The following is a 24,693-nucleotide window of genomic DNA, read 5'->3' as shown; positions in this document are numbered from 1 at the left end:
TTTGTAGCAGTTTTCAAAACCGTTACTAAAATGAGTGGCGCAACATATTTTATAGCGGTTCTAAAGAAACCACTACAAACATGGTCAAACTGCTAAATTTAGTAGCAGTTTTTAACAATAGCTGTAAAAGGATATTAGAAACCACTACAAATACGCGTTAAAGGTCTTAGAAAAGTGCAACATTTGAAATGATTCTTTTTTAAATTTGTAGCGCTTCATAAAATGGCTATAATTATAGCGCTAGAGTTTTTCTTTTTAAATTTGTAACAATTTCTAGAACAGCTACAAATGTAGTGAATTTTTATTATTTTTTTACTAATTTGGTTTTTATTATTAGGTATTGAAAAAATCGTTATATCATTAAATAATATAGAAAATATTGTCATATTTTATTTGGATGGTATCCACTTTGTTACTTATTTATGTAATGAAATTATAATTTAATTATTTAAAAATGTTTTGCTTAAAAAGTTATTTAAGTGTGTGAAAATTTTTTAAATAGATATTTATATAAAGGAGTAGTAAAAATGTTCAATAAATAGAAAGAGGAAGGATTCTAGTGTTATGAATGGTATAAGTCTATAAAAAACAGTTAGAACAACGTGTACGAAATAAATGTAAATAAGGATGAAAATGAAAAAATAAAATTAAAAAACTACCTCAGGGGAAGCATTGAAGCTGAATAGAGAGTAGAATAAGAAGAGAAGAGTCAAAGTACGCGACATGCCTACTGTCACATCCTTAATTTTGGGTCTAGAAGTACTGGAATTAGCCTGAAATGGGTAGGCTACTAGATTTTTTTTGACAGAGGTCCCAGAGATTCCTTAGAAGGACAACAGAATTCCCAGGGACTAAATCACAAAGACAAAATTTTCTGGGACTGAGAAAAGAGGAAGTTAGAGACTTGGAAGAAGTCTCGGGCCCAGAAATGAGAAATAAAGATAAATTTAGGCCAAAGGTTATGTTGAAAGTCTCAGTGAGGTGAATTTTGAGATTAAGCCAAACCAAGGGTAAAATTATAATTTTGCAAAGTTTTGAGCTGGTAAGGGCAAAAATGAAAATTATGCCCGAAAATCCCAGAAAAATCCCAAAAAATAGAAAATGGTAGGTTAAGGCCTGAACACTTTAGAAAAATTTCAAAAAAAAATAGGAATAAGATTCAGAGGCTTGTATGAGGCTAAAAATGCCAAAAATGCCCCTAGAGGGAAATTGTGGAATTCCCAGGGTTTTGATTGATTTGGAATATTTTCAAAATTGAATTATTTAAAGTATAGAGAGGCCTCAGATAATTGGAAGAAAATAGAAAAAAATACTTGAGGAATTATCACAGGTTTTAAAAATAATTTCTTCCCCAAAAAGCGAAGAGGTTGGCTTTAATAGAATTTAAAGCCTATTTATACACAATCTGAGAAAAGTCAAAGTCAACTTTCTAGAGTTTGACTTTTGACTTAAGAAAAATTAGAGGAATTCTCCATGATGAATAAATAGTATTGGTACTAGGGGATAGATTCTCAGAGTTATAGATCAGTAGAAAGAATTTGGTCAAGATCACTCCAAAATAAATGTTGTTAATTATTTTAATTATTTTAATGGAAGAACAAGGGAAGAGCATCACTTTCTCTCTTTGGGCATGTTATATAATACCATATGAATTTATTTGAGGTGAGAAAATGGTACCATAACATGTCCCAATAGTCTCGGGAATGTTAGGACCCCAAAAAGTACTATATATGGTGCAGAATAGCAAGACAGATAGAGGAATGCCTAAGAGTTGTATTTTGCATGAATTTTTTATTAATTTTCTTCCTATTTTAATGCCAAAATGATAAAGGAATACGGAAGAGACAAGTGTACAGTTAGATAGGAAAAGAAGGTATTATATGTACGGTTGGATGCAAGACACGTGTATGGTTAGATTAAAAGCATATGGCTTGATGATGCAAGCATGATATCATCAAGATGATGTAAGCATGATGTCATAGGGCACATGTCAACATAAGATAAAAAGAGAAATGGACGGTTCAAATCAAACCACATATTTTTAAGATCAATGGCCCAGATTCAGTCTTATTTTCTATAAATACCCCCTCCCCACCCCTCATTTTTGTGCAAGCCATGGACCTATGAGGAAACTCTTGCAAAATGGATTCTAGAGAGCGAAAGAAGAGGGAGAGAGAAAGGTCAAGTGGTCATATTCAAGATCAAGCTTCAAAACAAGGTATGTTTATGGTTTTTGATGTAGTTTTCACTATACCCTTGTTGTTGTTGAGCTTTGTTATGGATTTTAATGAATTTTTGGGAGCTTGGAACCCTTGGGGGAGGTGTTGCACGAAATTTTTAAGGATAAGGGAAGATGAAATTGATGTTAGAATAATATTTAAAAGCTTGAAAGGAACAAGAATCAAGTGGCTTTATGTTATAATTGGTTAAATTTCATGACTATGTAACTTGAGTTATATTTCGGTCAAGGCTAGTTCATGGGGAAGGAATTTGATTTTGATTATTTTGAGCTTGGAAATGGATTCTACATGTAAAATTGCATGGGAATAGTATGTAGAATTAATTTTACAAAGGTTGGAAATCAAGTTCAAAAGTTAGAAGCTAATATGTAGCTTAAAGAAAACAATGTGTTGATGTTGTTGATTACCATGACTCTAATGAATGAATGAAATGATGTGTTGATGCATTTAGGGTCATGAGATATTGAGGAAGATGAATGGCAAAGGTTGAGCAAGCAACCTTAATAGTTGGTAGCAAAAGGGAGGAAGGGGAAGTAAAGAAAAAGAGACACAATGTAGCAAACTTGACTTTACTCTTATGTGCTTAGTATTCGTTTGCATGTATGACATGTTTCTATGTTATATGATTTTATGAATTCATGTGTTGTGATTGTGAATGTGTTTGAATTATACCATAGGCCTATGTGTTTTATGATAAATGCATGATGGTTTCCAAATATGTCATTATGTTATAAAGGTGTTAAGTTGCAAGCATGTTATAAATGCCAAGCTTGCCATGTATGTTTGGGTGGTCATTGTTTACTACTGAGATTCTCCTGAACCTCATCCCTCCCTAACCAACTATTTAGGTCGAGTATGATGGATAATGATTGCATAAAGGAGAGCATGAGAAGGAAGGAGAAGAAAGTAGAGAATTATTCATGTCAATGAATGAAGCTATTGGTTAATGTATGATTCTCCTATTGTGTAAATTATGTATATGAATGCCAATGATGCGATGTATTGGTTTAGAACATTTATGGCATGACTGAAAATGTATAAGAATGAATGAAAAAGAGAAAACCCAAGTTATGCATGCCAAAGTAATAAAAAGAATTAAAGCAAGAATTGTCCAATGGAAAAAACGTAGGTGCTGGAGCAGTCAACTTCCAGCTCTAGTTTGACCTACCAAATGTATAAGGTAAGGCATGAAATTTGGTATAGTTAAAGTACACACCCTGAGCTTTAAAAAAAAAAAGAAGTAGATCACTTAAAATGAATGTGTACGAAGAGTTATGCTTGGTCAAAATTAGGGCAAAGAAACTGGAACGTACAGTTTTGACTAAATGAATAGTAAAGTTTATGAATAAACTGTACGAATTGGGCAAGGATAAGTCTAGTTTCGTATTTTTCTCTCATAGAGAATGGAAAGAGCTTTGAGTAGAATTTTAGAGCACCTTAATATGATTTTCATAGAATTAGTTATGATTTTTTAAATTTGCATCCCAAAAAAAAAATCTGGAATTTAACCAGTGAACAGTGACCCAAGAACCAATTGTAAATTTTCAATCTACAGGCTTCATTCCTGAATCGCTTGAACTATAACACTTCCAAACGCGTACTCTGAGAGGTTAAAGGTAGTATGTTTCACCTACTAATATCTACAAATGCAAAAATCACAGTCCTATCATTTTGAATTTTATAAAATTTTTAGTAAAATTTGATATATAAACTCGAGAAATAGGAAATGGGGTATACACAAATCAGACGCTTAGATGCAAATGTGCTGTGAATTTGTGGCAATTCTGTCAGAACCACTATAAATCTGCGTTGTTTTTTTTTAGTAGTGGTTTTTTCCCTTGAACTGCTACTAATGTCCCCAACTTCTCCTGCCATGTGGTGTAACTATTCGTGCCATAATTTTCTAGCCGTTGCATGCAAAACTGCTATTAATATAGTGACAACCCTTAATAATGCATCATTTCTAGTTAAAGCGTTGAAAATTTAGCAGTTGGTGCTAAATTACTACAAACATGAGCAATAGTAGCAGTTATGTTGAACTATTGCAGCATAACTGCTGAAAAACAGTTTTTTTTTTTTTTTATATAGTGATATAGTTGCTATTTAAAATATTTTAGAAGTATGTGAAATGGAATAGAGAAATCTATAAAGTACTAGAATGTTTTGGGATGTTCTAAATTATATTGTTCTATAATGTCTTATTTGTAAGACTTAGAAAGACCCTTGTAAATATAGAGATATTTTTAGAAAGAAAGTTCTATATATAAAAGATAACCACAAGTTTGGGAGGCCATTAAATGTATTGTTCTGATAACTAGAGTGGACCAAAAATGTAACAATACCTGAGAGCTAGAACATGGACGGTGAAGTGGCCAAACTAGCCTCGAATCAGTCAAAACTGATGGTCCAATTACAGGTCGAACTGGTCACATGTTTGAGTTTTATAAAATTTTCATCCATCCATCCAAGCTATTAGTTGTGCGTAACTAATAAGCATTGGAAAATGAATATGAATAAATGAGAAACAAAAACGCGTACGTGTATGTATTCATCTATGTATATATGCAGGGATATTCTAAAATTATAAATGATAATAATTTAAAATCTTGCACAAATTGTATCAGTCTATCCCATGCTTTTAAAAGAAACCATCCAACCACCTCATAAAATCCAATAAATTAAGTAACTATGCCAAAATCTCTGTTTCAAGGCTAAAACCATGGTTTTTTAAGAAGCCAATTTTTTTTTCTATAAGGTATTTGGATTAGCTTTTTGGTAGTGATTTTGAAGTGTATGAGAAGAGTTTATCTTGGTTTGCATGAAAGTACATTTGACAAGCTAAAAGAAAATGGTCTTATATGTGTATATATTATCTATTTATTATTTACATCTCTTTTAGTAATTAGCGAAAAGTTGATTTTGATAACAAGTGTCCAAATACTTTCAATTTGATCAAAAAAATTTTTTCCACAAAATCTATTTTCTAATTAAAATTACTTTTATCACTTTTTTCGGAAGTTATCCTTTCAAAACTAATCCAAACACCCTTTTACTACTCTTATACAAGCAAAAGATGAACGTTTCATGTAAAAATATTTTCCGAAAAGCATATCAAGTTGAACGTAAAAATGAAATTTCAGTCTTTAACTACTAAAAACTGACATTAAGCCAATATAGCCGTTCCATAATATAAATAGTGTAATTTTTCGAATTCATGTTCCTCAATTACGTGTTTTTTTGTCAGTTAGACTTTTCCCCCCCTCTATTTCAAAGATTTTAGAACATTGAACTTATTTTATATATAATTTAAACCTGCTAAATAGAGAAAAGATTGAAGAGAAATAAAAGAAGTCACATGTAGCCTTGTGAAATGTGTAAATGAAGTTACGTTATTGGAATTAAAAAAAATAAAACATGAAACTTGAGATACTACAAGATGAGTTTCATAGCTTATAAACAACATTGCTTTTACTAAACCATATATATTATTGATTTTACATTATTGGATGCAAATGTGGTCAAACTCGCTCCAAAATTTTGCAACGGGTGTCAGAAACCACTACAAATTTCAATCAGAGATAACAACAAAGTACTTAATTTGTAGCAGTTGTTTTTTTTGAATTTGCAGTGGTTTTCAAGAACTGCTGCAAAAAATATGCAGCCAAAATTTTCACTAAAAATTTGAAAATTTGGTGTTTGCAGTGGTTCTAGTTCAGAGTTTACAAAACCGCTGCAAACGCACATATTTTTTTTAAAAAAAATGTATTATCAAATTATTATTTGTTATTTATCCATTTTGTTGCTTATATATGCAATTCTATATTATGATTTATTTATTTAAATATGTTTTTCATAAGAAATTATTTAGATATGTGAGAAATAATTTTTAAATGTATATCTATAATTGAGTAATAAATTTTCAGAAGATAAAAAGATGAATATTTATCTTGTAGTAAGAATCTATAAGAGAGATTAAAAAATTAGAAGATTATATAAGCATGATAATAAATGTAAACAAGAAACAAAGTTAAGTAATAAACTTTTTATTTTTTTATCTCTAATAAACCAATGGAGCAAAAGAGATGGAGGAACGAGGAAAGGAAAGATGGGGAGAAAGAATGAGAAAGGGAAAGAACAAATAGGAAGGAAGGGAGGGGGTATTTATAATAACCACGTGACATTAGTAGCGGTTTGGGTAGTGGTTCAAAAAAGAGCTGCAAATTATTTGCATTTGCAGCGGTTCTTTGCAAAACCTCTGCAAATATAATATTTTATTAAAAATATTTTGATTAACTCAACACTGTATTTGTAGCGGTTTTATGAAAATCACTGTAAATGTCTTTGAAATTTACAGTAGTTTACTTAGAACCACTGTAAATGTAAATCATCTATTTTTTTAGTAGCATTATTTTTTTTTCTTGAACTGCTGCAAAAGTTTGCCACAATTGTTCCCCCCCACATGGCACGAAGCTTGCGAGCCATAATTTTCTTGTGGTTTTCAGAAAACCACTACTAATGCACAAAAAACCGCTACTGATATTGTTCGTGCTATCAAACCGTTGCATATTGGTAGTGGTTTTTGCATCACTGCTACAAATGTATAATTTAGTAGTGGTTATATAGAACAACTGCAAAATACTAATTTTATGTAGTGGTAGATGTTGACCAAAGAGGAGGTGAATCACTTTCACTATGAAAAAGCAGTTTATTATTGACAAAATTAGTGATGAAAAATTATTCCATTACTAATTTTTGATGAGTTACCAACAAAAATTCTGTCACTAAATTTAGCAATGGATTAGTGAAGGATTTTTTTTTTTGGCAAGGATTAGTGTCGAAATTTCATTCCATTGCTAGTCTGTTGAAAATTCTGTCAATAAATATTTGGCAATGGAATTTTTTCGTCAAAAATTTCTGTCGTTAATTTGGTTAGTAATTTTAATTATAAAATTTTTAACACCAAAAAAATTTTGTTGCTAATTTCCATTTCTAAAATGTTTGTCACGAAAATTTCTGTTACTAACTTGTTGCTAATTTTAAATTTTATTATTTTAGATTATAATCTTAGAACAATTTATATAATAACATAAGTAAGAATATAATGATTTAAATATATTTTTAATTGTAAAATAAATTGATATATATGTGGAGTTGGTATCAATGAAAGCATTATCGTCATTCATCTTATCATTAAATACATACTGAGAATAGGAAGACAATTTCTTAGAAAACTTGTTTATATTTCATTAAAATCAATTTCTCTTGATTATTAATAATAATTAAACAAATATGATAAGAATACTAGTAATTTTCTTATACAAATTGATATAAGAAAGAAATAATTCTATTATATGTACAATATATTGAAATATGTAATATATGATAAGAATTCAAAACAGAAAAATAGATTTATATGAACACCTCAATTTATGATTATAAATCAAGCTAATGTTGAAGTAAATTTTGAATTTCAATAATTAAAAAATGAAATTTAATCATGATATAATTAATACTTATGATATAGATTTATTTTTATCTTCAATATAAAAACAAATGGTATATACAAAAAAATTTAAGAAAATAAATTATATAAGATACATATACAAGCAGGAGAATGTTGTTTATCATAATCTATTCAAGTCATTTTATTTTTTTATATAGACTAATTTATTAAATTGTGTTATAGTAGCTATTTTTTGAATAACAAGTTCTTTTTACTAATTATAAATGGTTTTCATCAAATATATAAATCACATATAAATAATTTAATATAATGTAATATAATACATATATAATTAAACTATATATCTGAAGTTAACTTGCCCTTAATTTGTCGCTTTGGGGTTACTCCAAAAATTAACCGAACTAATGCAATATAGTGCACAATCCGGGTTGTATTCACTTTGAGGAGCCGAAAATGAAATTAAATCTTAGTAAATAATTGTAAGTAACCTAAACTATAAAAGGAATTTTTTATTTTGAAAAATTGCTAATTAAATGCCTTGAATTAAATTGAAATTAAAATACCCTTTTTTTTATATATAAAAATGATTGAAATAAATGAAGATAAAAGAAATGAAAATAAAACACATTAATAACAATGATAATAATCAATCCTCCAATTCAACAACGCAGGCAATCCTCACCCCAAAAGATACGGGAGTTAAAATAATGGATTTAGAATATAATTAAGCTTTTAATCCAACACCGAGCCACCTCGAATTGCCACAAAATATTTTTCTAAAATCTCAACTTACTAACTGCAACCAGAATAATAAAATGGGATTAAGGATGCTAAAAACCAATGCTTAATTAGAACTCTTAAATCCAAAACAACAAAATTAAAGCTAACAAGAGACAATATGATCCAAGATTCTAAGCCACCTTAGAAAATCACAATATATTAACTCCAAAATCAATACAAATGTTATAACCATAACATCATAATTGAAATCAAAGCTATAAACAGCCCAATGTCAAATGCTAAACAATAATCCAGCCACAATAATCTCCAAATATAATCAGATTAAGCAATACAATTCTCCCAACAATCAGAAAAACTATCCTAAAACCTAGGAATTGTTAAAAAATTATTGAGTAAGAAATTAAAGCAACTAGAACTCCCCTTTAAAGATCCAAACTCCTGCCATTATTGTTGAATTGGAGAATCATGAATTAGTCACGGATTGCCATGAGAATTGCCATATTTAGAATTCTGCTACAGGCTTCCATGAAAGAGACGTGACGGAAAGTGCAATGAAGGGTGAAGCCGTCTGCTCCCTGTTTTTATTATTTTTTTGCCTCTGCACATCACTGGTTCCGTGTTCAAGATCAGCCGAGAAGACGAAGGTGAAGTCGTCGATGATGATGATTCTCGTGTTCTCCCTTGCTATTCGCGTGCCCTTCTCGTCGTCAGACCAAGAAGAAGAAGACGCTGATATACTCAAGCTGAATCCTTCACTCTGTTCGCACGGCCGTCACTGGTTCCGCCACGCCGTCTTCTCTCTGCCACCAGTGAGAAGACGTAGAGAAGGTGAGCAGCGAACGGAGAGAGTGCTGGAGGTTGTGATTGTGCTCTCACTCCTCTCTTCTGCTCGTGTTTTCTCGTCTCCGTCCAGCTCCTCTCGCGCCGTCAGTTCGCTTGTGTGTGTGTTTTCCCTGATTCTTCCAGCCGCCCCCGCTCGTGTTTAGCTTCCGCCCTCCAGCTTCTCCGGATGAAGATGATAATAATGGATATTAGGGGTGGAGCAAAACGTAGCGTTTTGCTCCCCCCTTTTATTATTTTATTTTTTAAATTTTTTTTAATTGATTTTTTTTTAATTTTTTTTTTATTTTCAAAATCTTTCAAAAACCTGCAAGCAAAAATTCAAAGATAAGGTAGCATTAATTGTCCTAAAAAATCAATTAGTCACAATTAAACCAAAATATGACAATTTTGCCCCTATAAAATAATAATTTAAAATAAAACATATTAAATCAATTAATCAATCAATTAAGGTCAAAAGGGACTAATTAAGTTGACAAAACCCATATAAAAGATATCAAAATATATAAAAATAATTGAGTTTGTCAATATCTCATCAATGTTAGTTAAAAAATTAAATTTTTAAAAAAGTTATTTACGATTTAAAATTCAGAATTAGTGTCATTAAAAATTCATATTATATTGAAAAAATTTTAAAAAACAAAACATTATAAAAAAAATAGTAAAATAAATAATTAAAATTATTTTTGCATAAAAATAGTTATGATTAAAACTATCATATACTACCTCCGATCCTTAATATAAGATCTCGTTTGACTTTTATTTTAATCCTAAATATAAGACCACAATCCACTTTATCTATCATATTTATTTATTTTTTCCAAGATAGTCCTTCTAATAATAGTAGTTTTAGCCAACAAACTTGATTAACAAATATATTTTAGGAAAAGTAACACCTATGCATCACAAATAATTAGCTTAACTTGTTTCCTTAATCTACTCAAATTGGTCAATTAGCTCTTATATTTAGGACCGGAAGTAGTAGTTTGTTTTTAGTTTTTAATAATATATATGCATACAAAATTGTTTGTATAAAAGAATATTACATGTATTTAATTTTGCATAGCAGTGGCGGTGCATATATGTGAATGGGCAAGGTGCTGGAGGGTGTAAAGGTGTAGATTGGGGGGGGGGGGGGTGAGCTTCTCATGCTTATTAGTGGAGGTGGTGTACATATGAAAAGGGGAGGAGGCGTTAAACCTCTGGGTGTTGGTGCCGGAAGGGGCTGGATGTGCATGGTGTAGGTGATGAACCTGTAGGATTTGGCGGCGGCGGCGGCGGCGTAGACATGAATGGCAGAGGAGATATACCTCTTGCTATTGGTGTTAGAGGGGGTGTAGATGTTGAAATAGGAGTAGTTATTGGTGCTGGACAATTCATAAATGTGGAAGGTGAATGCGATAATCCTCTAAGATTTGGTGGTGAAGATGCTAAAGATGTGCTTGGAGGAGGAGGCCGGCGAACCTCTTAGACTTGGCGATGGTGGGGGCGTAAATTTGGATGGAGGAGGAGGTGTACCCCTCATTGTTGGCGGTGGAAGGGGTGTAAATTAACATATAAATATAGATAATAAGCTGCATAAAGATGCTATTACAGCATATATACAAAAAGCAGCAGGCATTCCTGCTCTTCTCACCACCCACCATCTTCTTGCACAACTTCTTTTCCTTTGGAACTACTTGTTTTTGCTATACAACATGGAAGAAAGAGTGAGATTCCGGAGAATCCTTGAAATAGTAATTTTTAATCAAACAATTATGTAAATCACATAATACATGCAATACAAACCAAAGTAGAACGCAATCTTGCAAGCTATATATTTAATCAATTTATGTGCAATTGATAAATGGGCAAGCTGAGATATTTTAATGTACAGATAATTTGGTAGAGACTGCCCCATGTTTATTAGCTACTCATGGCCATTACTAAATAATCCATGCAAGAGAAAGATTACATGTTCTCATGTATGGCACAAACAAACATGTAGCAATCAAAACATAGTTATAATATGATAGGCAAGAACTACTACCTAATTTGCTTCCTTCCAACTGAAACCTTATAGTTTTCTTTTTCTTTAGTTTCTTCGATGAGTTTGAGTAGATATCAAAACCTATCATATTAGTAAGGATAGATCAATGCTTGGTCCAATTATAATTTATAAGTTAAATAACTTTCTTTAAATCTCAAATTTTTTAAATTCTACTTTTACTTAATAGTTGGCCATCTTGGACAACTTTTCAAATTCATAATATGCCTTTTGAAATGTTTTTTCTTCTCTTCATAATTTTATCACTTATCCAACTTACTAACCAGTCATATTGATCAAAAACATTATTTTTTATCTATTATGTTTGAGGACAAATAATGAGTTCCTCCAAACCTACGCATTTAATCTTATTAACATCAAATCAATAAAAATTCCACTCTACTTTTACCAATTTGGCTGAGAGACACATCCAAAATACATGTACATACACTATAAAAAGAAAAAAATAATTTGTAGTGGTTAAAATAGGTGATTTGTAGCGGTTTTAACTGCTACAATAGACAATCATAGCAATTAAGGCAACTGCTACAAAAACCACCAATGCAAATGGATTTGTAGTGGTTCAGACGAACCGCGACGCAATATGATAAATTGCTACAGTAATTAGTAGCGGTTATACAATCACTACTAAAAACGCAATGAAGTAGATCACTTTTGAGGTAGTTTGTAACGGTCAATAAACCGCTACAAATGCGTGTGCTTGAAATTTTGTAGTGGTTCTAGAAACCGCTGCCAAGTGTGGGGATAATTTTAGCTTGGCGTGAATCAAAATTTTCAATTTGGCCACAAAATTTGTAGCGATTATTTAACCGCTACAAATGGCAAAATTTTCAAAAAGATGGCGCCACCAAGAGGATTTTGTTGTGGTTAGAAACCGCTACAAATGTGAAAATATTATTTAATTTTATTTTTTGTAGCAGTTTTATGATCGCTACAAATGTTACATTGAAATTAAAAAAAAAAAGAAATTTATTTGCAGGTCTGCAATTAATTAAATTTTTGAGATAAAATATAATAAATTAAATATGATTTGTAAATATAATCTTGGAAATTAAATTTGTTATCAAATCTTATTCAAATTTGTCTCCTATAAGGAAATTTTACTAATATTTTAAGTACTAAATAAATATTATTAGAAGATCTATAGTTTTATAATTAAAAAAATTTCTGAAATGTTATTTATGAATATAAGAAATAAATTAGAAAGAGTAGAAAATAAAAGTAAATAAATCCTGCATGAAAAAAAGAAAAAATTTATTAGTAAATTAAAATTAAATAATATGAGAAAATAAAAGTAAATAAGCAATAAAAAAAATTACAATCTGAAAATGGGAGGAAAAATATCAAAGGAGAGGAGGAGAAATTTTTAGATGAGAAAAATCAGAAGAGAGGAGGAAAAGTGAAGGAGGTGTGAAAAATAAGAGGGAGAGGGGGTATTTATAGATAGCCAGTGACATTTGTGGCAATTTTGTTCATTTTGTAGCGGTTTGGTGTTTTGTAGCGGTTTATTGATTTTCCAGCAATTATAAAATCGCTACAAATGTGAAAAGTTTGCTTAAAAAAAACTTACTAATTTTGAAAAAATGGTTTGGAATGAACTATTGAAAATTTAGTCTTCATCACCTTGCTTGAAAGGAAATATATAAAGTCAAATAATGAGAAATAATTATAACACACATAAATTTAAATTAAAACATATATTGTTAATTAATATAACAAAAATGAACCAAAATTATATGTAAAAAAAATACCTAACAATTGATAAATTGTCATCTCCTTTGGAGAAGAAATTTTCAAAATTCATTGGTTGGAAGGATTCATTGTCATAAATGATGTCATCACCATCATCACCCGTGTCATAAAGATTTCGCGACTTGAGGTGAACCACCATACTCCAATCTTTATGTTTCTCATCCTCAACATAATAAACTTGGTGTGCCTCAGAGGCAAGAATGTATGGCTTATGATCTTCAGATTCTCTCGTATGAATAAGCCTGGAGAAATTAATAGATGTGATGTCCAGTTCGCCAATAATAAATTCACGTGAAGTTATCGTTGTAACACCTTTATCCCGAGGATTTAAATATTTAAAAATTAAAAAAAAAGGGTTCTAAGCTATTATTTACTCGGTCTTAAAAAGGGTCTTGAACTTTAATTTATCCTTAATACTTTTTTTTTATTGTCGTGTCATTTTTCTTTTCCTCTCTCTCTCCCCCCTCACAGCGTCACTCTCTCTCTCTCTCTCGTTTCTTTTTCCGTTATTACAGATCATTTTGGTAAGAAAAACTACTTCTAATTGCAAAACTTCCTTCATGAAAGTTGTTCTACTTAGTCATAACTATCTAATGATAGTAATTTTGTGTTGCTAAGAGAAAATTTTTGGTACAGAGTTTGGAACAAGTATTTAGTTTTGATGCGTATTAACTGTAATATTGTAGATATGTTATAACAGATCATTTCTATGAGTTTAGATTTATCCATTGTTGGTTTTAGTATTTAAAAAAATTAAGTTTTAGTTGAAAAATCTATTATTTATGAGATATATCACACTACCAAAAAAAAAAAAGGAGATTAGGAACCGAAATTAGTGATAGAATTTTAGTCGCTAAACTGGTTAGTGACAGAAATTCCATCGTTAATTTGTCAAAAAAAAATTGTGACGGAATTTGTGACGAAAAGTGTTCCGTCACTAATTGATTTGTGATGGAAATAAAGAATCCCTTGCTAATTTGGCGACAGAGTTGTGACAGACATTTGTGATGAATTAGTGAGGGAGTAGTCTGTCACTAATTTTTGACGGAAATTTCGTCACAAAATTGTGATATACTTATGACAGCATTTCTGTCACAAATTTTGACAGACTTGTGAGAGAAATCCATCACAAATTTGTGACAGAATTGTGACAAAGTTTTTGTCAAAAAATTGCACACATTTGTGACGGAAATTGCGTCGTAAATTTATGACGGAATTTTTGGTCACATGTTAACCATGGATTTGTGACAGAACTGTTTGTCACAAATTAGTGACAGAATTCCCTGGAAAATTTGTCACTAATCTTCCATGTTTTTTTTTTACTGATTGTATATTTAGAGACAGAAGTTCTGTCACAGATCCATGAAATTTTTTTTATTTTTTATTTTTTATTTTTTGTTTCAAGCTGCATTTCCTATAAGAAACAAATTGAAATTATAATTATAATATAGCTAATATTCAAACCAAATTAAACTAGCAATTGTCATAACAAGCAACAAATCTAAAAATGTTAAGTCCCAAATTAAAGAGCAACCGTTATAACAAGTCTAATATTAAACAAACTACTAATTATCATTATGTGGACTTGCTTCACTTTGAGTGCTGGAGTTGATAGGCGACCTAATTGAGAATTTTCGCTCAAGTGCTTCCAACCTAGACAAGATGGTGACATTCAATTGTCTGATCTTCATTTTCTTGTTTAAGCTCTGAGACAATATTTTGAAGATCAGGTTGGACTTCTATGTTGATGGAAGGAGGAGACATATGAGAAGAATGTGTTAGTGGCAGTCTCACCTAAGGAGGGTGAATTGGGTGAGTTATGAAAATTTTAACCGAATTGAAATGATAAAATTAATAAAACAGAGGGCTTTAGACATAGAAAGATTTCACCGTAAATTAAAGACACTGGATTTATACTAGTTTGGTCTTAACCACTTGACGTACATCTAGTCCTCAGAATACCTCTGAGATTTTCACTATGATCCAAGATTAACCGTGTAAGAATGGCTTATCACCCAAGAGGGGGGTGAATTGGGTGTTAATTAAAATTAAAAACTTTTTCACAATGTAATAAAATTCATAAGAAATTCTGAGTATAAAAACAATGAATCGACATAAGCATAATCACAGTAGTAAAATGGTTTAGCTGGAAATATAAGAAGTAAGGGAAGAGAAGATGCAAACTGTGATTTATCCTGGTTTGGTCCTCACCGACCTACGTCCAGTCCCCAGGCTCCCCCTGAGATTTTCAATCCACTATCTCCCTCAAGTTTAACACGGGTACTTGAGAACTACTAGAACCACAAGTTTGATCTGGGCACTTGTGTCGCCACTTACAATCCTTAGACTAACCAGTCTAATTCAACAACAACCTCTCAAAGGTAATACCTCCCCTTATACACTGTAAGGATACAATCTAATAATGATAATGAAGATTGAATATTTCTTCTCTCAAAGAAGTGATAGATGAATCTTAAGCACGTCTGGGAAACTCTCCTCTCTATCTTACGAATACATAAGTTTTAATCTATGAAGTACAGAGACAGGGAGTTTTCTTTCGAAGCTCTAAATGAGAATATGTTGATACGGCATTTTAGCATTTGATGTTGTAAGCTCAGACTCTTCTTCTTTTTCTTGTTTTGAATGCTCTTCTATTTATAGATGATATTGGGTATTTGACCGTTGAGCACTTTCTTCCCGTTTGGCTTGAAAAATATGATCGTTGAAACTAGCCGTTGGAAGCTTCTGACAAAAGTCGATTCTTCACATCATAAATTCGTTGTGGCTCTTTACCTGAAATAATCTTCCTCAGATCAAGTGATAAGTATCTAATAATCTTTGAAACAATAAGTTGGAAAACATGGAATCAATCATAAGATCTTCAGATATTCAGAAAGTAAGATAAACTTACTTAATCGATGCCTTGATCGATAATCCTTTGATCGATCATATTATCGATTAATTATATGAAGAAAAAATATAGCAGATATATGCAATTATCGAATAGGTTATGGATCATGTAATGATCGAAGAAATGATCGATAAATGATGAAACATGAACACAGTGAACTCCGAATGAAATATGCAAGGTTAATCCCTTTCAAGTTTCGTTTGCCTTTGTGTCTTTTCGATAAAGAGTTATATGTTAAAAGAAGGCTGAGAAAAGCTTGAAAGAAAATAGATCATTGATTTTAAGAATCATCATAGTCGACTGATGTTTAAACAGAAAACGTTCCATGATCGAACACTTGTTGATCGAACAGATTATCGATAATCCAAGTGTTACAGAAATGAAACTTCAGTCATTGATGATTGAACAAATTATCGATAAATGGATGATGGATAAGGTTATCGATAAACAATGAGTAAGAATATATTCAGCGAAAAACACAGACTATGTGGATTAATCGAACAGGTGATCGATCAATGAATATTTGATCAAGTGATCGATAAAATGAAAAACAGAGATTTAATCCTGTAAGGTAAAGAAACTGATTATCGATCACGTTATGTGAAAACAGGAGTTTCAGGAAATTGGATGATCGATCATTTTATCGATAAATTAATGATCGATTAGGTGATCAAAAAAATGATTCAACATAAGTTAATGCAGTGAAGATAATAATCGATCATTTGATTGATAAATGTTTGATTGATCAATTGATCGATAAAAGATTTTGAACGAATGGTTTTGACAGAGCACTATATCGAGTAAGAAGAAATGTAATATTCGAACAAGTTATCGATAAAGGTCTAATCGATTAAGTGATCGATTATTTCCTGCAACATCTTATATTAAGCAGCTATACCAATGATCGATTAGTTGATCGATCAATCTAGCAAGTTATTGAGCAGACTAAATTATCTATCACGTGATCGATAAAACTTGACAGTTATCGATCAAGTGATTGATAAACATATTCATCTATAACGTTATCCAAAAATCATTTATCCAACATGTTACTGATAAAACCTTAATAATATGTATGAAGATAAAAGAGAAGAATTGAGGAGATAGTACCAGTAACTCGATGAGTATGTAGTCGCTTGATCAGGCTCGAGTAACATATGACAATGGCTTTTCATTTCTTCATCTCTTCTAGAGCTTTTACTCAATAACATGTTTGGGTAGCATGTTGTTTAAGAGCTTAATCAATCTATGTAGAACTTCTGGTCTTTACCTTAATAATTTCGAATTCTGATTCAAGCAAAACAAAGGTCAACTTTGAGTGATCATAAATCTTCCAATTCAGCTCCAAATTTTGTAAATGACCTATCCCCAGAAAGCTCTTTGAGTCTACTTTCTAATGCAACAAGAATCACCCCAAAATTCATTGTGGTTGCAAAGTTATCTTCATCACAATGACTAAAGGTCGGAATAAAGGCGTTAATCCTTACTGCAATCTTTCGAACAACATATCTCCCTCATATGAAACTCTTTGAAGGTGAATTTGGTGTCCATGAACCGTTTTCTGAGTATAGTTTCATAGGAATTAAGTTTCACCTCAAACGGATTTGTGATTTGAGAGATATTGAAGAAATACCGAACCTATGTCAGAGCTGAACGAAGAACAAAGCATAACAGAGGATGTATTTTATCGATAACTTGATCGATAAATGGATGATCGATCAAGTGATCGATAATTGCCCATGAAAATCACCTCTGAAGCTTATTTTCCATGTTTATATGAGGGGTGACTCAATATATGATGGTATAACTTCCCGGTTGTATATTTTAGCTTCCGACCGAGCCATCCAAACTTCTGATTGAGTATAGCAACATTTAACATCAAATCTATGAACTTGAATCTTGATATTTTCATTTGATCTTGCAAGTTCTTCTTTTCTCAATCTCTCTTCTTCTTCTTCCTCTTGATCATTCTCCATAACTCAAAGTGCAACATAATAACTCCTTTCTTTTCTTGAGGAAACTACACAAGATAGTAAGTATGATAGTTAGTCAAAATATGAGATAAATAATTTATGTAAACTTTTTGCTCTATTATTTGACATCATCAAAACTAATCATATCTAACAAACCGGGCTCTTGGTGCCTCAGTACAGTAATTGATCTTCTCAACCACTCCCCTTTACTACCCGTAAGGTTACAAACCCACTTAAGAGTCCACACTCTTGAGCTACACTCAGAAAGTGATTAAAGATGATATGTTAGTCTCTCTCACAGGGTAAATGAATGAGAAACACTGAAGCTCAGTAAAGACAAAAACAGAGTATTGAATGCAACAGTAAAATATTTGCAGAAGCTAGCTCGTGTATTCAATATCCGCATTCAATGCTTATTCGCGCCTTTTATAGTTGTGGAAGTTTAATAACTGTTAGATGGAAGAGCTTCTAGCCATTGAGAGTTCAGTTGCGTGTTTTCCCAATTACAACAGTATTCGCCATTTAATGCTTCTGACATGGTAGGTTATAGGCTACTGAATAACTGTTGGATAACCATTGAACTTTCTTCGTAATCTGTAACAATACTTCAATCTAATAAGTTTTTACTTCAGAATGACATTCAGGAAGATAACTAATAAAATGATAGTAATATTCTCATGGTAGGAGAGAAGTAAATCAATCAAACATCAGATCCAATAACTATAAACCGATCAACCTTGATTGAAGACATGATCGATAACTAGTTTATCGATTACATTATCGATTAATAAAGATGAAAGATTTTGAAACAGATAACTATATTTATCGATTAAGTTATGGATTAACACATGATCGATCCAATGATCGATAAATGAAAAGATTGATTTTAGAGGAAGAAGGCTCAAGGTCACTTATGATTTTGAATCTCTTAAAATAAAGAATTAAGATAAATAGTAAGGCTGAGAAAAGCTCGAGGAGAAATATTCAAAAGATTCTTAAATCTCACCGAAGCTTCTGGTATTGAAAGTGCTAGATCATTGATCAAATAAGTGATCAAAAAATGTTTGATCGATCAATTTATCAATAAAAATAAGCAGGGGAGAATTTGATTTTTAAGGTACATTGATCGAATACTTTATCAATAAATAGATGACAGAAAATTTGGTCGATAAAACGAAGTTTAACAAAGATTTTCATAAAGAGTACAAATCCTAAGATGATCGAGTAAGTGATCAATTAGAGACTTATCGATCAAGTGATCGTTAACAATGTAGTCAAGAAGCTCAATTCTGAAATGTTAGCAGCATGTTTGATCGATCACATTATGTGAAAATAGAATATTCAGAAGATTGGATGATTAATCAATTTATCGATAAATTGATGATTGATCAAGTGATCGAAGAAAGACTTAAACAGTTTAAATCAGTGAAAAGGTGATGATCGTTCATTTGATCGATAAACCGTTGATCGATCAGGTGATCGGTAAAGTAATTTTCAAAAGAACTTAAACAGAAGAAAAATATCAATAAGCAGGTGAGATATTATGCAATAAGAGAATAGGTTATTGATAAAGCTGAGATCGACAAAGTGATTGATAAATGGTGATTAAAACAAAATACAACGAGAGGAGGAAGTTTTACCATTTATCTCTTTTCTCATCAATAACTCATTTATCAATCAAGTGATCAATAAACACTTACCAAAACTTGTGTCCTATTATCTATCAGTTGTTCGATCACTAGATTATCAATCAATTGATTGATAATTTTCTGCAAACTTCTATATAAAAAGGTGTTAAAAATGATCGATCAACACATACAAATTTGATTTATCTATCAAGTTATCGATTAATATTTCTACTAAGTTATTTGTTTACACAAGAACTTTATCTATCAAGTCATCAATAAATCTTTGATCGATCAGTGATCGATCAACTTACTAAAACACAGATTTCTTAATTTGTTATCATCAAAACCTTGAATCTAACAGAATGTTGTGTGTAGTCATTATGCTGGGCATTAGATCCTAAGCCATAAATTTGACCCTTCTTGTTCTTAGCACCAGAAGCCTGCAACCAAATCCTCACTTCTTTACCATCTAGCTGATTTGATTCCTCCACACTTGGAGATCCGACAATAGAACTCCTGGATGCCTTGATCCTCATGTAATGTTCCTGTGAAAAAGGAAAGTAAAAAATTCAAAATATAAAAGCATTGACAAGCACACAAATAGGCAATCTCAACGAATCTGGAAAACAACAATCCAGAGTGAACAAGCCTTAAAATAGCTACTGGCAGAGACCAAAATCTAATGATGTAACCTCCAAGTTTATTCAAAATAATGACTAAGCTCACCGAAGTACTTTATATGCTTAAAAGATTGCTTAGGGACAATGCAAAAAGTCATGGAGACAGCATGAATCCAAGTGAATTTCATGCCAAATTTGCCCCAAAACTAGTCACATGCACTATCTAAATTAACCACATATAGGTGTGAGTTCATTAATGCCAACCAAGTTAGAAAATGTACACTAGCAGCTTGGGTAAAAGAGGGCACTTAATAGTTCACTTTGTCAAAAATTCAGGTATGAATCATTTAATCCATTATTTGCTCACAATTACACTACTTGTAGCAAATTCAAAAAGCAAACCACTTGAAAAGCCTAGAAATACATGTAGCAGCAAGCATCTGCTGACAGAAATGAATTTCCTTCAGCATAAATTATTTTAGAAATGAATTATGCAAAATTTTAGGAATGCACATTCAAAATTGAATCTGGTGATATAATTTGAATAGTTAAAAGCATATGCACAGCAAAATAAATACTCATTTTTTCTTAAAAGACCAAAACATACATTATAACAAAAGAAAAGGACAGTATTAGAAAGAGAAGTTGTTCCAAGTATGGAAGCTCCATATTCCAACCACAAATAACAGCAAATTTTGACAGCTTACTCTTTGTAGCAAGCACAATTTGTACCAAAGAGTAGAATCACAAGCTATTTTAATGAGATGCACAATATTTTCATAATTTATATTTGAAACATAAATAAAAATACCTTTCTTACTAGTTCAGCCACAGATTCTTACTAATTTTGATATACTTGACACGTGTTGCTAGTTTGTTATTGGCTGGGTTTGAGACTCAAACAAGAGGAAAACCAAAAGAAAATTTAAAAGTAATAAGGACAAAATAATATAAAATAACTTCCAAATATAATACTTATTAATACGAGAAGCATGCACAATTAGAATATCTACATATTTCTATTACTATTACCATTATTATTATACCACCAGTAAGGCATTTTCAAAGGCTAGGAACTAAAGATGGCTAAATTCCCATCCTTCCATTGAGGTAGCAAAAAGAAATTCTTATTCTTATTTTAATTCAATTGGGGGAAAACTTACCTAGGAAATAAGGGGGTATACAGCTAGACACTCTCCCCAAAAAAAGGGCAAAAAAGAAAGCTATCGATGCTAAAAAATATAAGGCTAACCAAACCGTCCACCGTATGTGAATGAGTTTACAATGAAAACAAAAAATTTATTTATAAAAAAAAACAAACCAAACCAAACAAAAAAAAAAGAAGACTATGGGTTCTTAACCTAAGAGAGGCAGTAAAAAGCAACATGTCCCTTATCATATGAGATGACAATGAAATGGCCCTAAGATATGCATTCCTTTTTCTTTCCCCCTTTTTCAGATGAAAAGTTCTACAAGAATTCAACAGCAAATTTTGGCCGAATCTATATGGGATAAAAGTGATAACAAACACTTCTTAATAATTCCATTTCTGAAATAAATACAAAAACTATTTATGTTATTAAAATATACAGGATGTGGTTGTTCTGAGCATACAACACCTAAAAACAAGGTAAAGATGGTTTTTATGCAATGAGACCTCTTAAAAAGGTCCAGAAGTATTATTTTCAACTAGCATATGACATGAAAGAGGCGCAAAACGAGAAATTCAAAGGTGTGCTTAGATTGAGAAGGAAAGTGAAATTTTAATGTTGATATTTTATTTGATTTTATTTAGATTATAAAGCTAACATTTTTCTTCCATTCTCCCCATTCAAATTTTAATGTTCATATTTTATTTGATTTTATGAAATAATGTCAATTAATGAATCGGAACAAAACAAATTAAAGTCTCATTTTCATCGATGACAATGGATATCACCGTTGAAGGTATGCCTTTCAAAACTTTTGGTATGGACTATGGCATTAATTAAACAGAAGCAAAAGCGTGAAGATTTTGATCGATATAGAATGTAATCATATTTTAATTAGATTATTTAACCCTACTAAATATATAGTTGATGCAGACTAGTAACCACAAGTAAAGAATTAAAGACCCACACTACAACTAGTCAGGCCTCAGGCCATTAGCACAGCCCTACAGAAAAAGATTCTAGAAAAATATATACTTACAGAAACTTCAGTTGACCTAATATCCACAAATTGGTTAGTTTTGATAGCAAAGTGCGTCTTTGTGAACAATTCACATTAAGTAGGATTTCTTCCCAACTGCAAAGCCTGTAGTTATTTATAAAAAAAAAAAGATTATATCATGCATTAAATAGTTATTTATAAAAAATGATCATGTCATGCATTAAATAAATAAAGATTACAGCTGAAAATAAATGTTAAGCTTTTGCATTAAAGTGCAATCGCTTAGCAAAATGCTATTCTAAAATAAAATTTTTGGAAAACAATCTGAAATTATAAGGTTAAAAAAAAAAAGTAGACTTGCGCCAATTTATATATATATATATATATATATAATGATATATGAGATTGGAAAAGAGATAGCAATTATATTGAGTCAAAATGTAATCCTAATTAATTTTTGTTTTCAATAACTATTTTTGTATAGTTCAAATGGTTAATTAACTTGTCACAATGCTATTATTTTTTTGAGTGAAACAATGCTACTATATTAACTCGTTAATAAGATCTGACTCTAAGGATTAAAATATAAGCCAATTTCAATATCATCATCTATAGATGAAGTGCTTTATGTTGTGTTGATGTTTTTGGGGATAATATAAATTACAATAAGTTAGTGTTATTAATTATACTAATTGAAGCACGGGATAGCATTTTCTAGTTGTATATCATAAGAGTAAATGAATTAATTTAATTGCAATATTTGATTGGAGGTTCAAGGCTAACAGTTAATTCATTTCAAAAAAGACCTAGAAACATCATTTAGGAAAAATACAGCTTAATGGGTGATTTAAAAATGAAAACTTTGAATAGACACAAAAACCCATACACCAAAAAAAGCAAGTTTAGAAGCAGACATAGATAAAGCGGAAATACACTCAAAGCACCGAAATTTATTTAAGTCAAACTAAAAATTTATATTATTTTTAAAGATAAACACGCAACAGATTTTAAGAAGAATCAAATTCAGAAAGAGCAACCGCTAGAGGATTACAATGGTTTAATGGAGGAACAAAGAGAGCTTATGGGAAGAGAATGGCAACTCAGGTTCAAAGTGATATACGGAGAAGCTAATGCGTGTGCTAACAAGATGGAGCATCAAGCTTTCCTTCAATCCAAAAAGAAAAGAACTTGGGTAATACCTCCAATAGAGTTGGAAGAACAATTGCACAAGGATCTACTGGGCATCGAGACTCCAAGACAAGTTCGCATGGTTTACCATAATCTTTTGGTTTTGTATTCTATTTAGTTTATATTTATTCACCAAAAACAAAAACAAAAAAGAAGAAAATTCACCTTGAGGTTGGTGATGAAAAGAAACTAGAGACTGAGCTGCAAGAGTTGAAGAAAGAAGTTGAAGCAGAGCGAGGAGAACACGGACAATGATTATGTTGGCCGGTAACAGCATCGCTGGTGATGAAAGTTGGAGGAGGAAGTCGATGTTGTTAACATAGGAAGATGATTGAAGAGATTTTGTCACTGATGCGGCGAAGATGAAGTGGTGAGATCTAGGGCTCAAGGAGTGGCGGCTATGGAAAAAGAGGGGTTGAAATGGAGAAAGCATTAGCGGCAATCTTGCGTTTTTCCATCAGGTGCCGAAGAGTGAATTCAAAACGGTGAGCATTGAGCACAATTACACTTATTATTTAATAATAAATGAATTCAAAACGGTGAGCACTGAGCACAATTACACTTATTATTTAATAATAAACTTCATATTATATACATTTAATAAAAAACTTAAATTATATACGTTTATCTGAAAATTGTTTTTACAATTAAAAAAATCAAACTATTAGTTTCACAATTAATTAATTCTTCTTAACAATAAACATTCTTAATTCCTCCATTATAATGATGTAAAAGTCGATAAATGTAATGAAAATCATATCATTAAGTGACTATGCATCAATAATTATTAAAAGTGAGATAATAAATATATTTATATATTAGTCATTTTTAATTCAATTGGGTGTTGCAAGATATTAAAAAGTTAAATTTTTTTCACAATTAAAAAATGGAAAATTGGGAATGAATACCTAATTAAAAATTTAATTGGCAAATAGGATCTACAATGATTGATTGCACAAAGGAAATATTAGTTGTACACAAAGAAAGATAAGTTGCACAAAGAAAAAATAGTTTGCACAAAATATTATTTGGATATAAGAAATTATTTTGTACATAGGAAAGATGACTTGTACATAAGAGAATTTTATTTGCACAAAAAGAAATTGAGTTACACATTGTACCAAAAAATTATTGTACA

At 31.1% G+C, this 24,693-nt stretch overlaps 1 protein-coding gene across 2 annotated transcripts; it reads right to left on the bottom strand.

The window, feature by feature from the left end:
* Window positions 1–19,664: 19,664 nt before the first annotated feature.
* Window positions 19,665–24,016, bottom strand: LOC114760886 (uncharacterized). 2 transcript variants are annotated; one of them, XR_003742098.1, is made up of 3 exons: window positions 23,721–24,007; window positions 22,407–22,511; window positions 19,665–20,141 (listed from the first exon to the last, which is right to left on the bottom strand). XR_003742098.1 is itself a non-coding variant. In XM_028950194.1 (2 exons), the coding sequence occupies exons 1-2, from the start codon at window positions 23,986–23,988 to the stop codon at window positions 20,059–20,061; spliced, it is 351 nt and encodes a 116-aa protein (XP_028806027.1). In that variant the 5' UTR covers window positions 23,989–24,016; the 3' UTR covers window positions 19,665–20,058. The 2 variants fall into 2 exon arrangements, 1 of the variants encoding a protein (XP_028806027.1); XM_028950194.1 differs by lacking the exon at window positions 22,407–22,511 and having other exon boundaries at window positions 23,721–24,016.
* Window positions 24,017–24,693: the final 677 nt, after the last annotated feature.

This window comes from Neltuma alba, unplaced genomic scaffold (genome assembly GCF_004799145.2).
Source record: "Neltuma alba isolate B1F8T4 unplaced genomic scaffold, ASM479914v2 tig00011035_pilon, whole genome shotgun sequence".
Classification (NCBI taxonomy): domain Eukaryota; kingdom Viridiplantae; phylum Streptophyta; class Magnoliopsida; order Fabales; family Fabaceae; genus Neltuma; species Neltuma alba.
The sequence above is the reverse complement of the archived record's forward strand: the minus strand, read 5'-3'. Positions and strand labels throughout refer to the sequence as shown.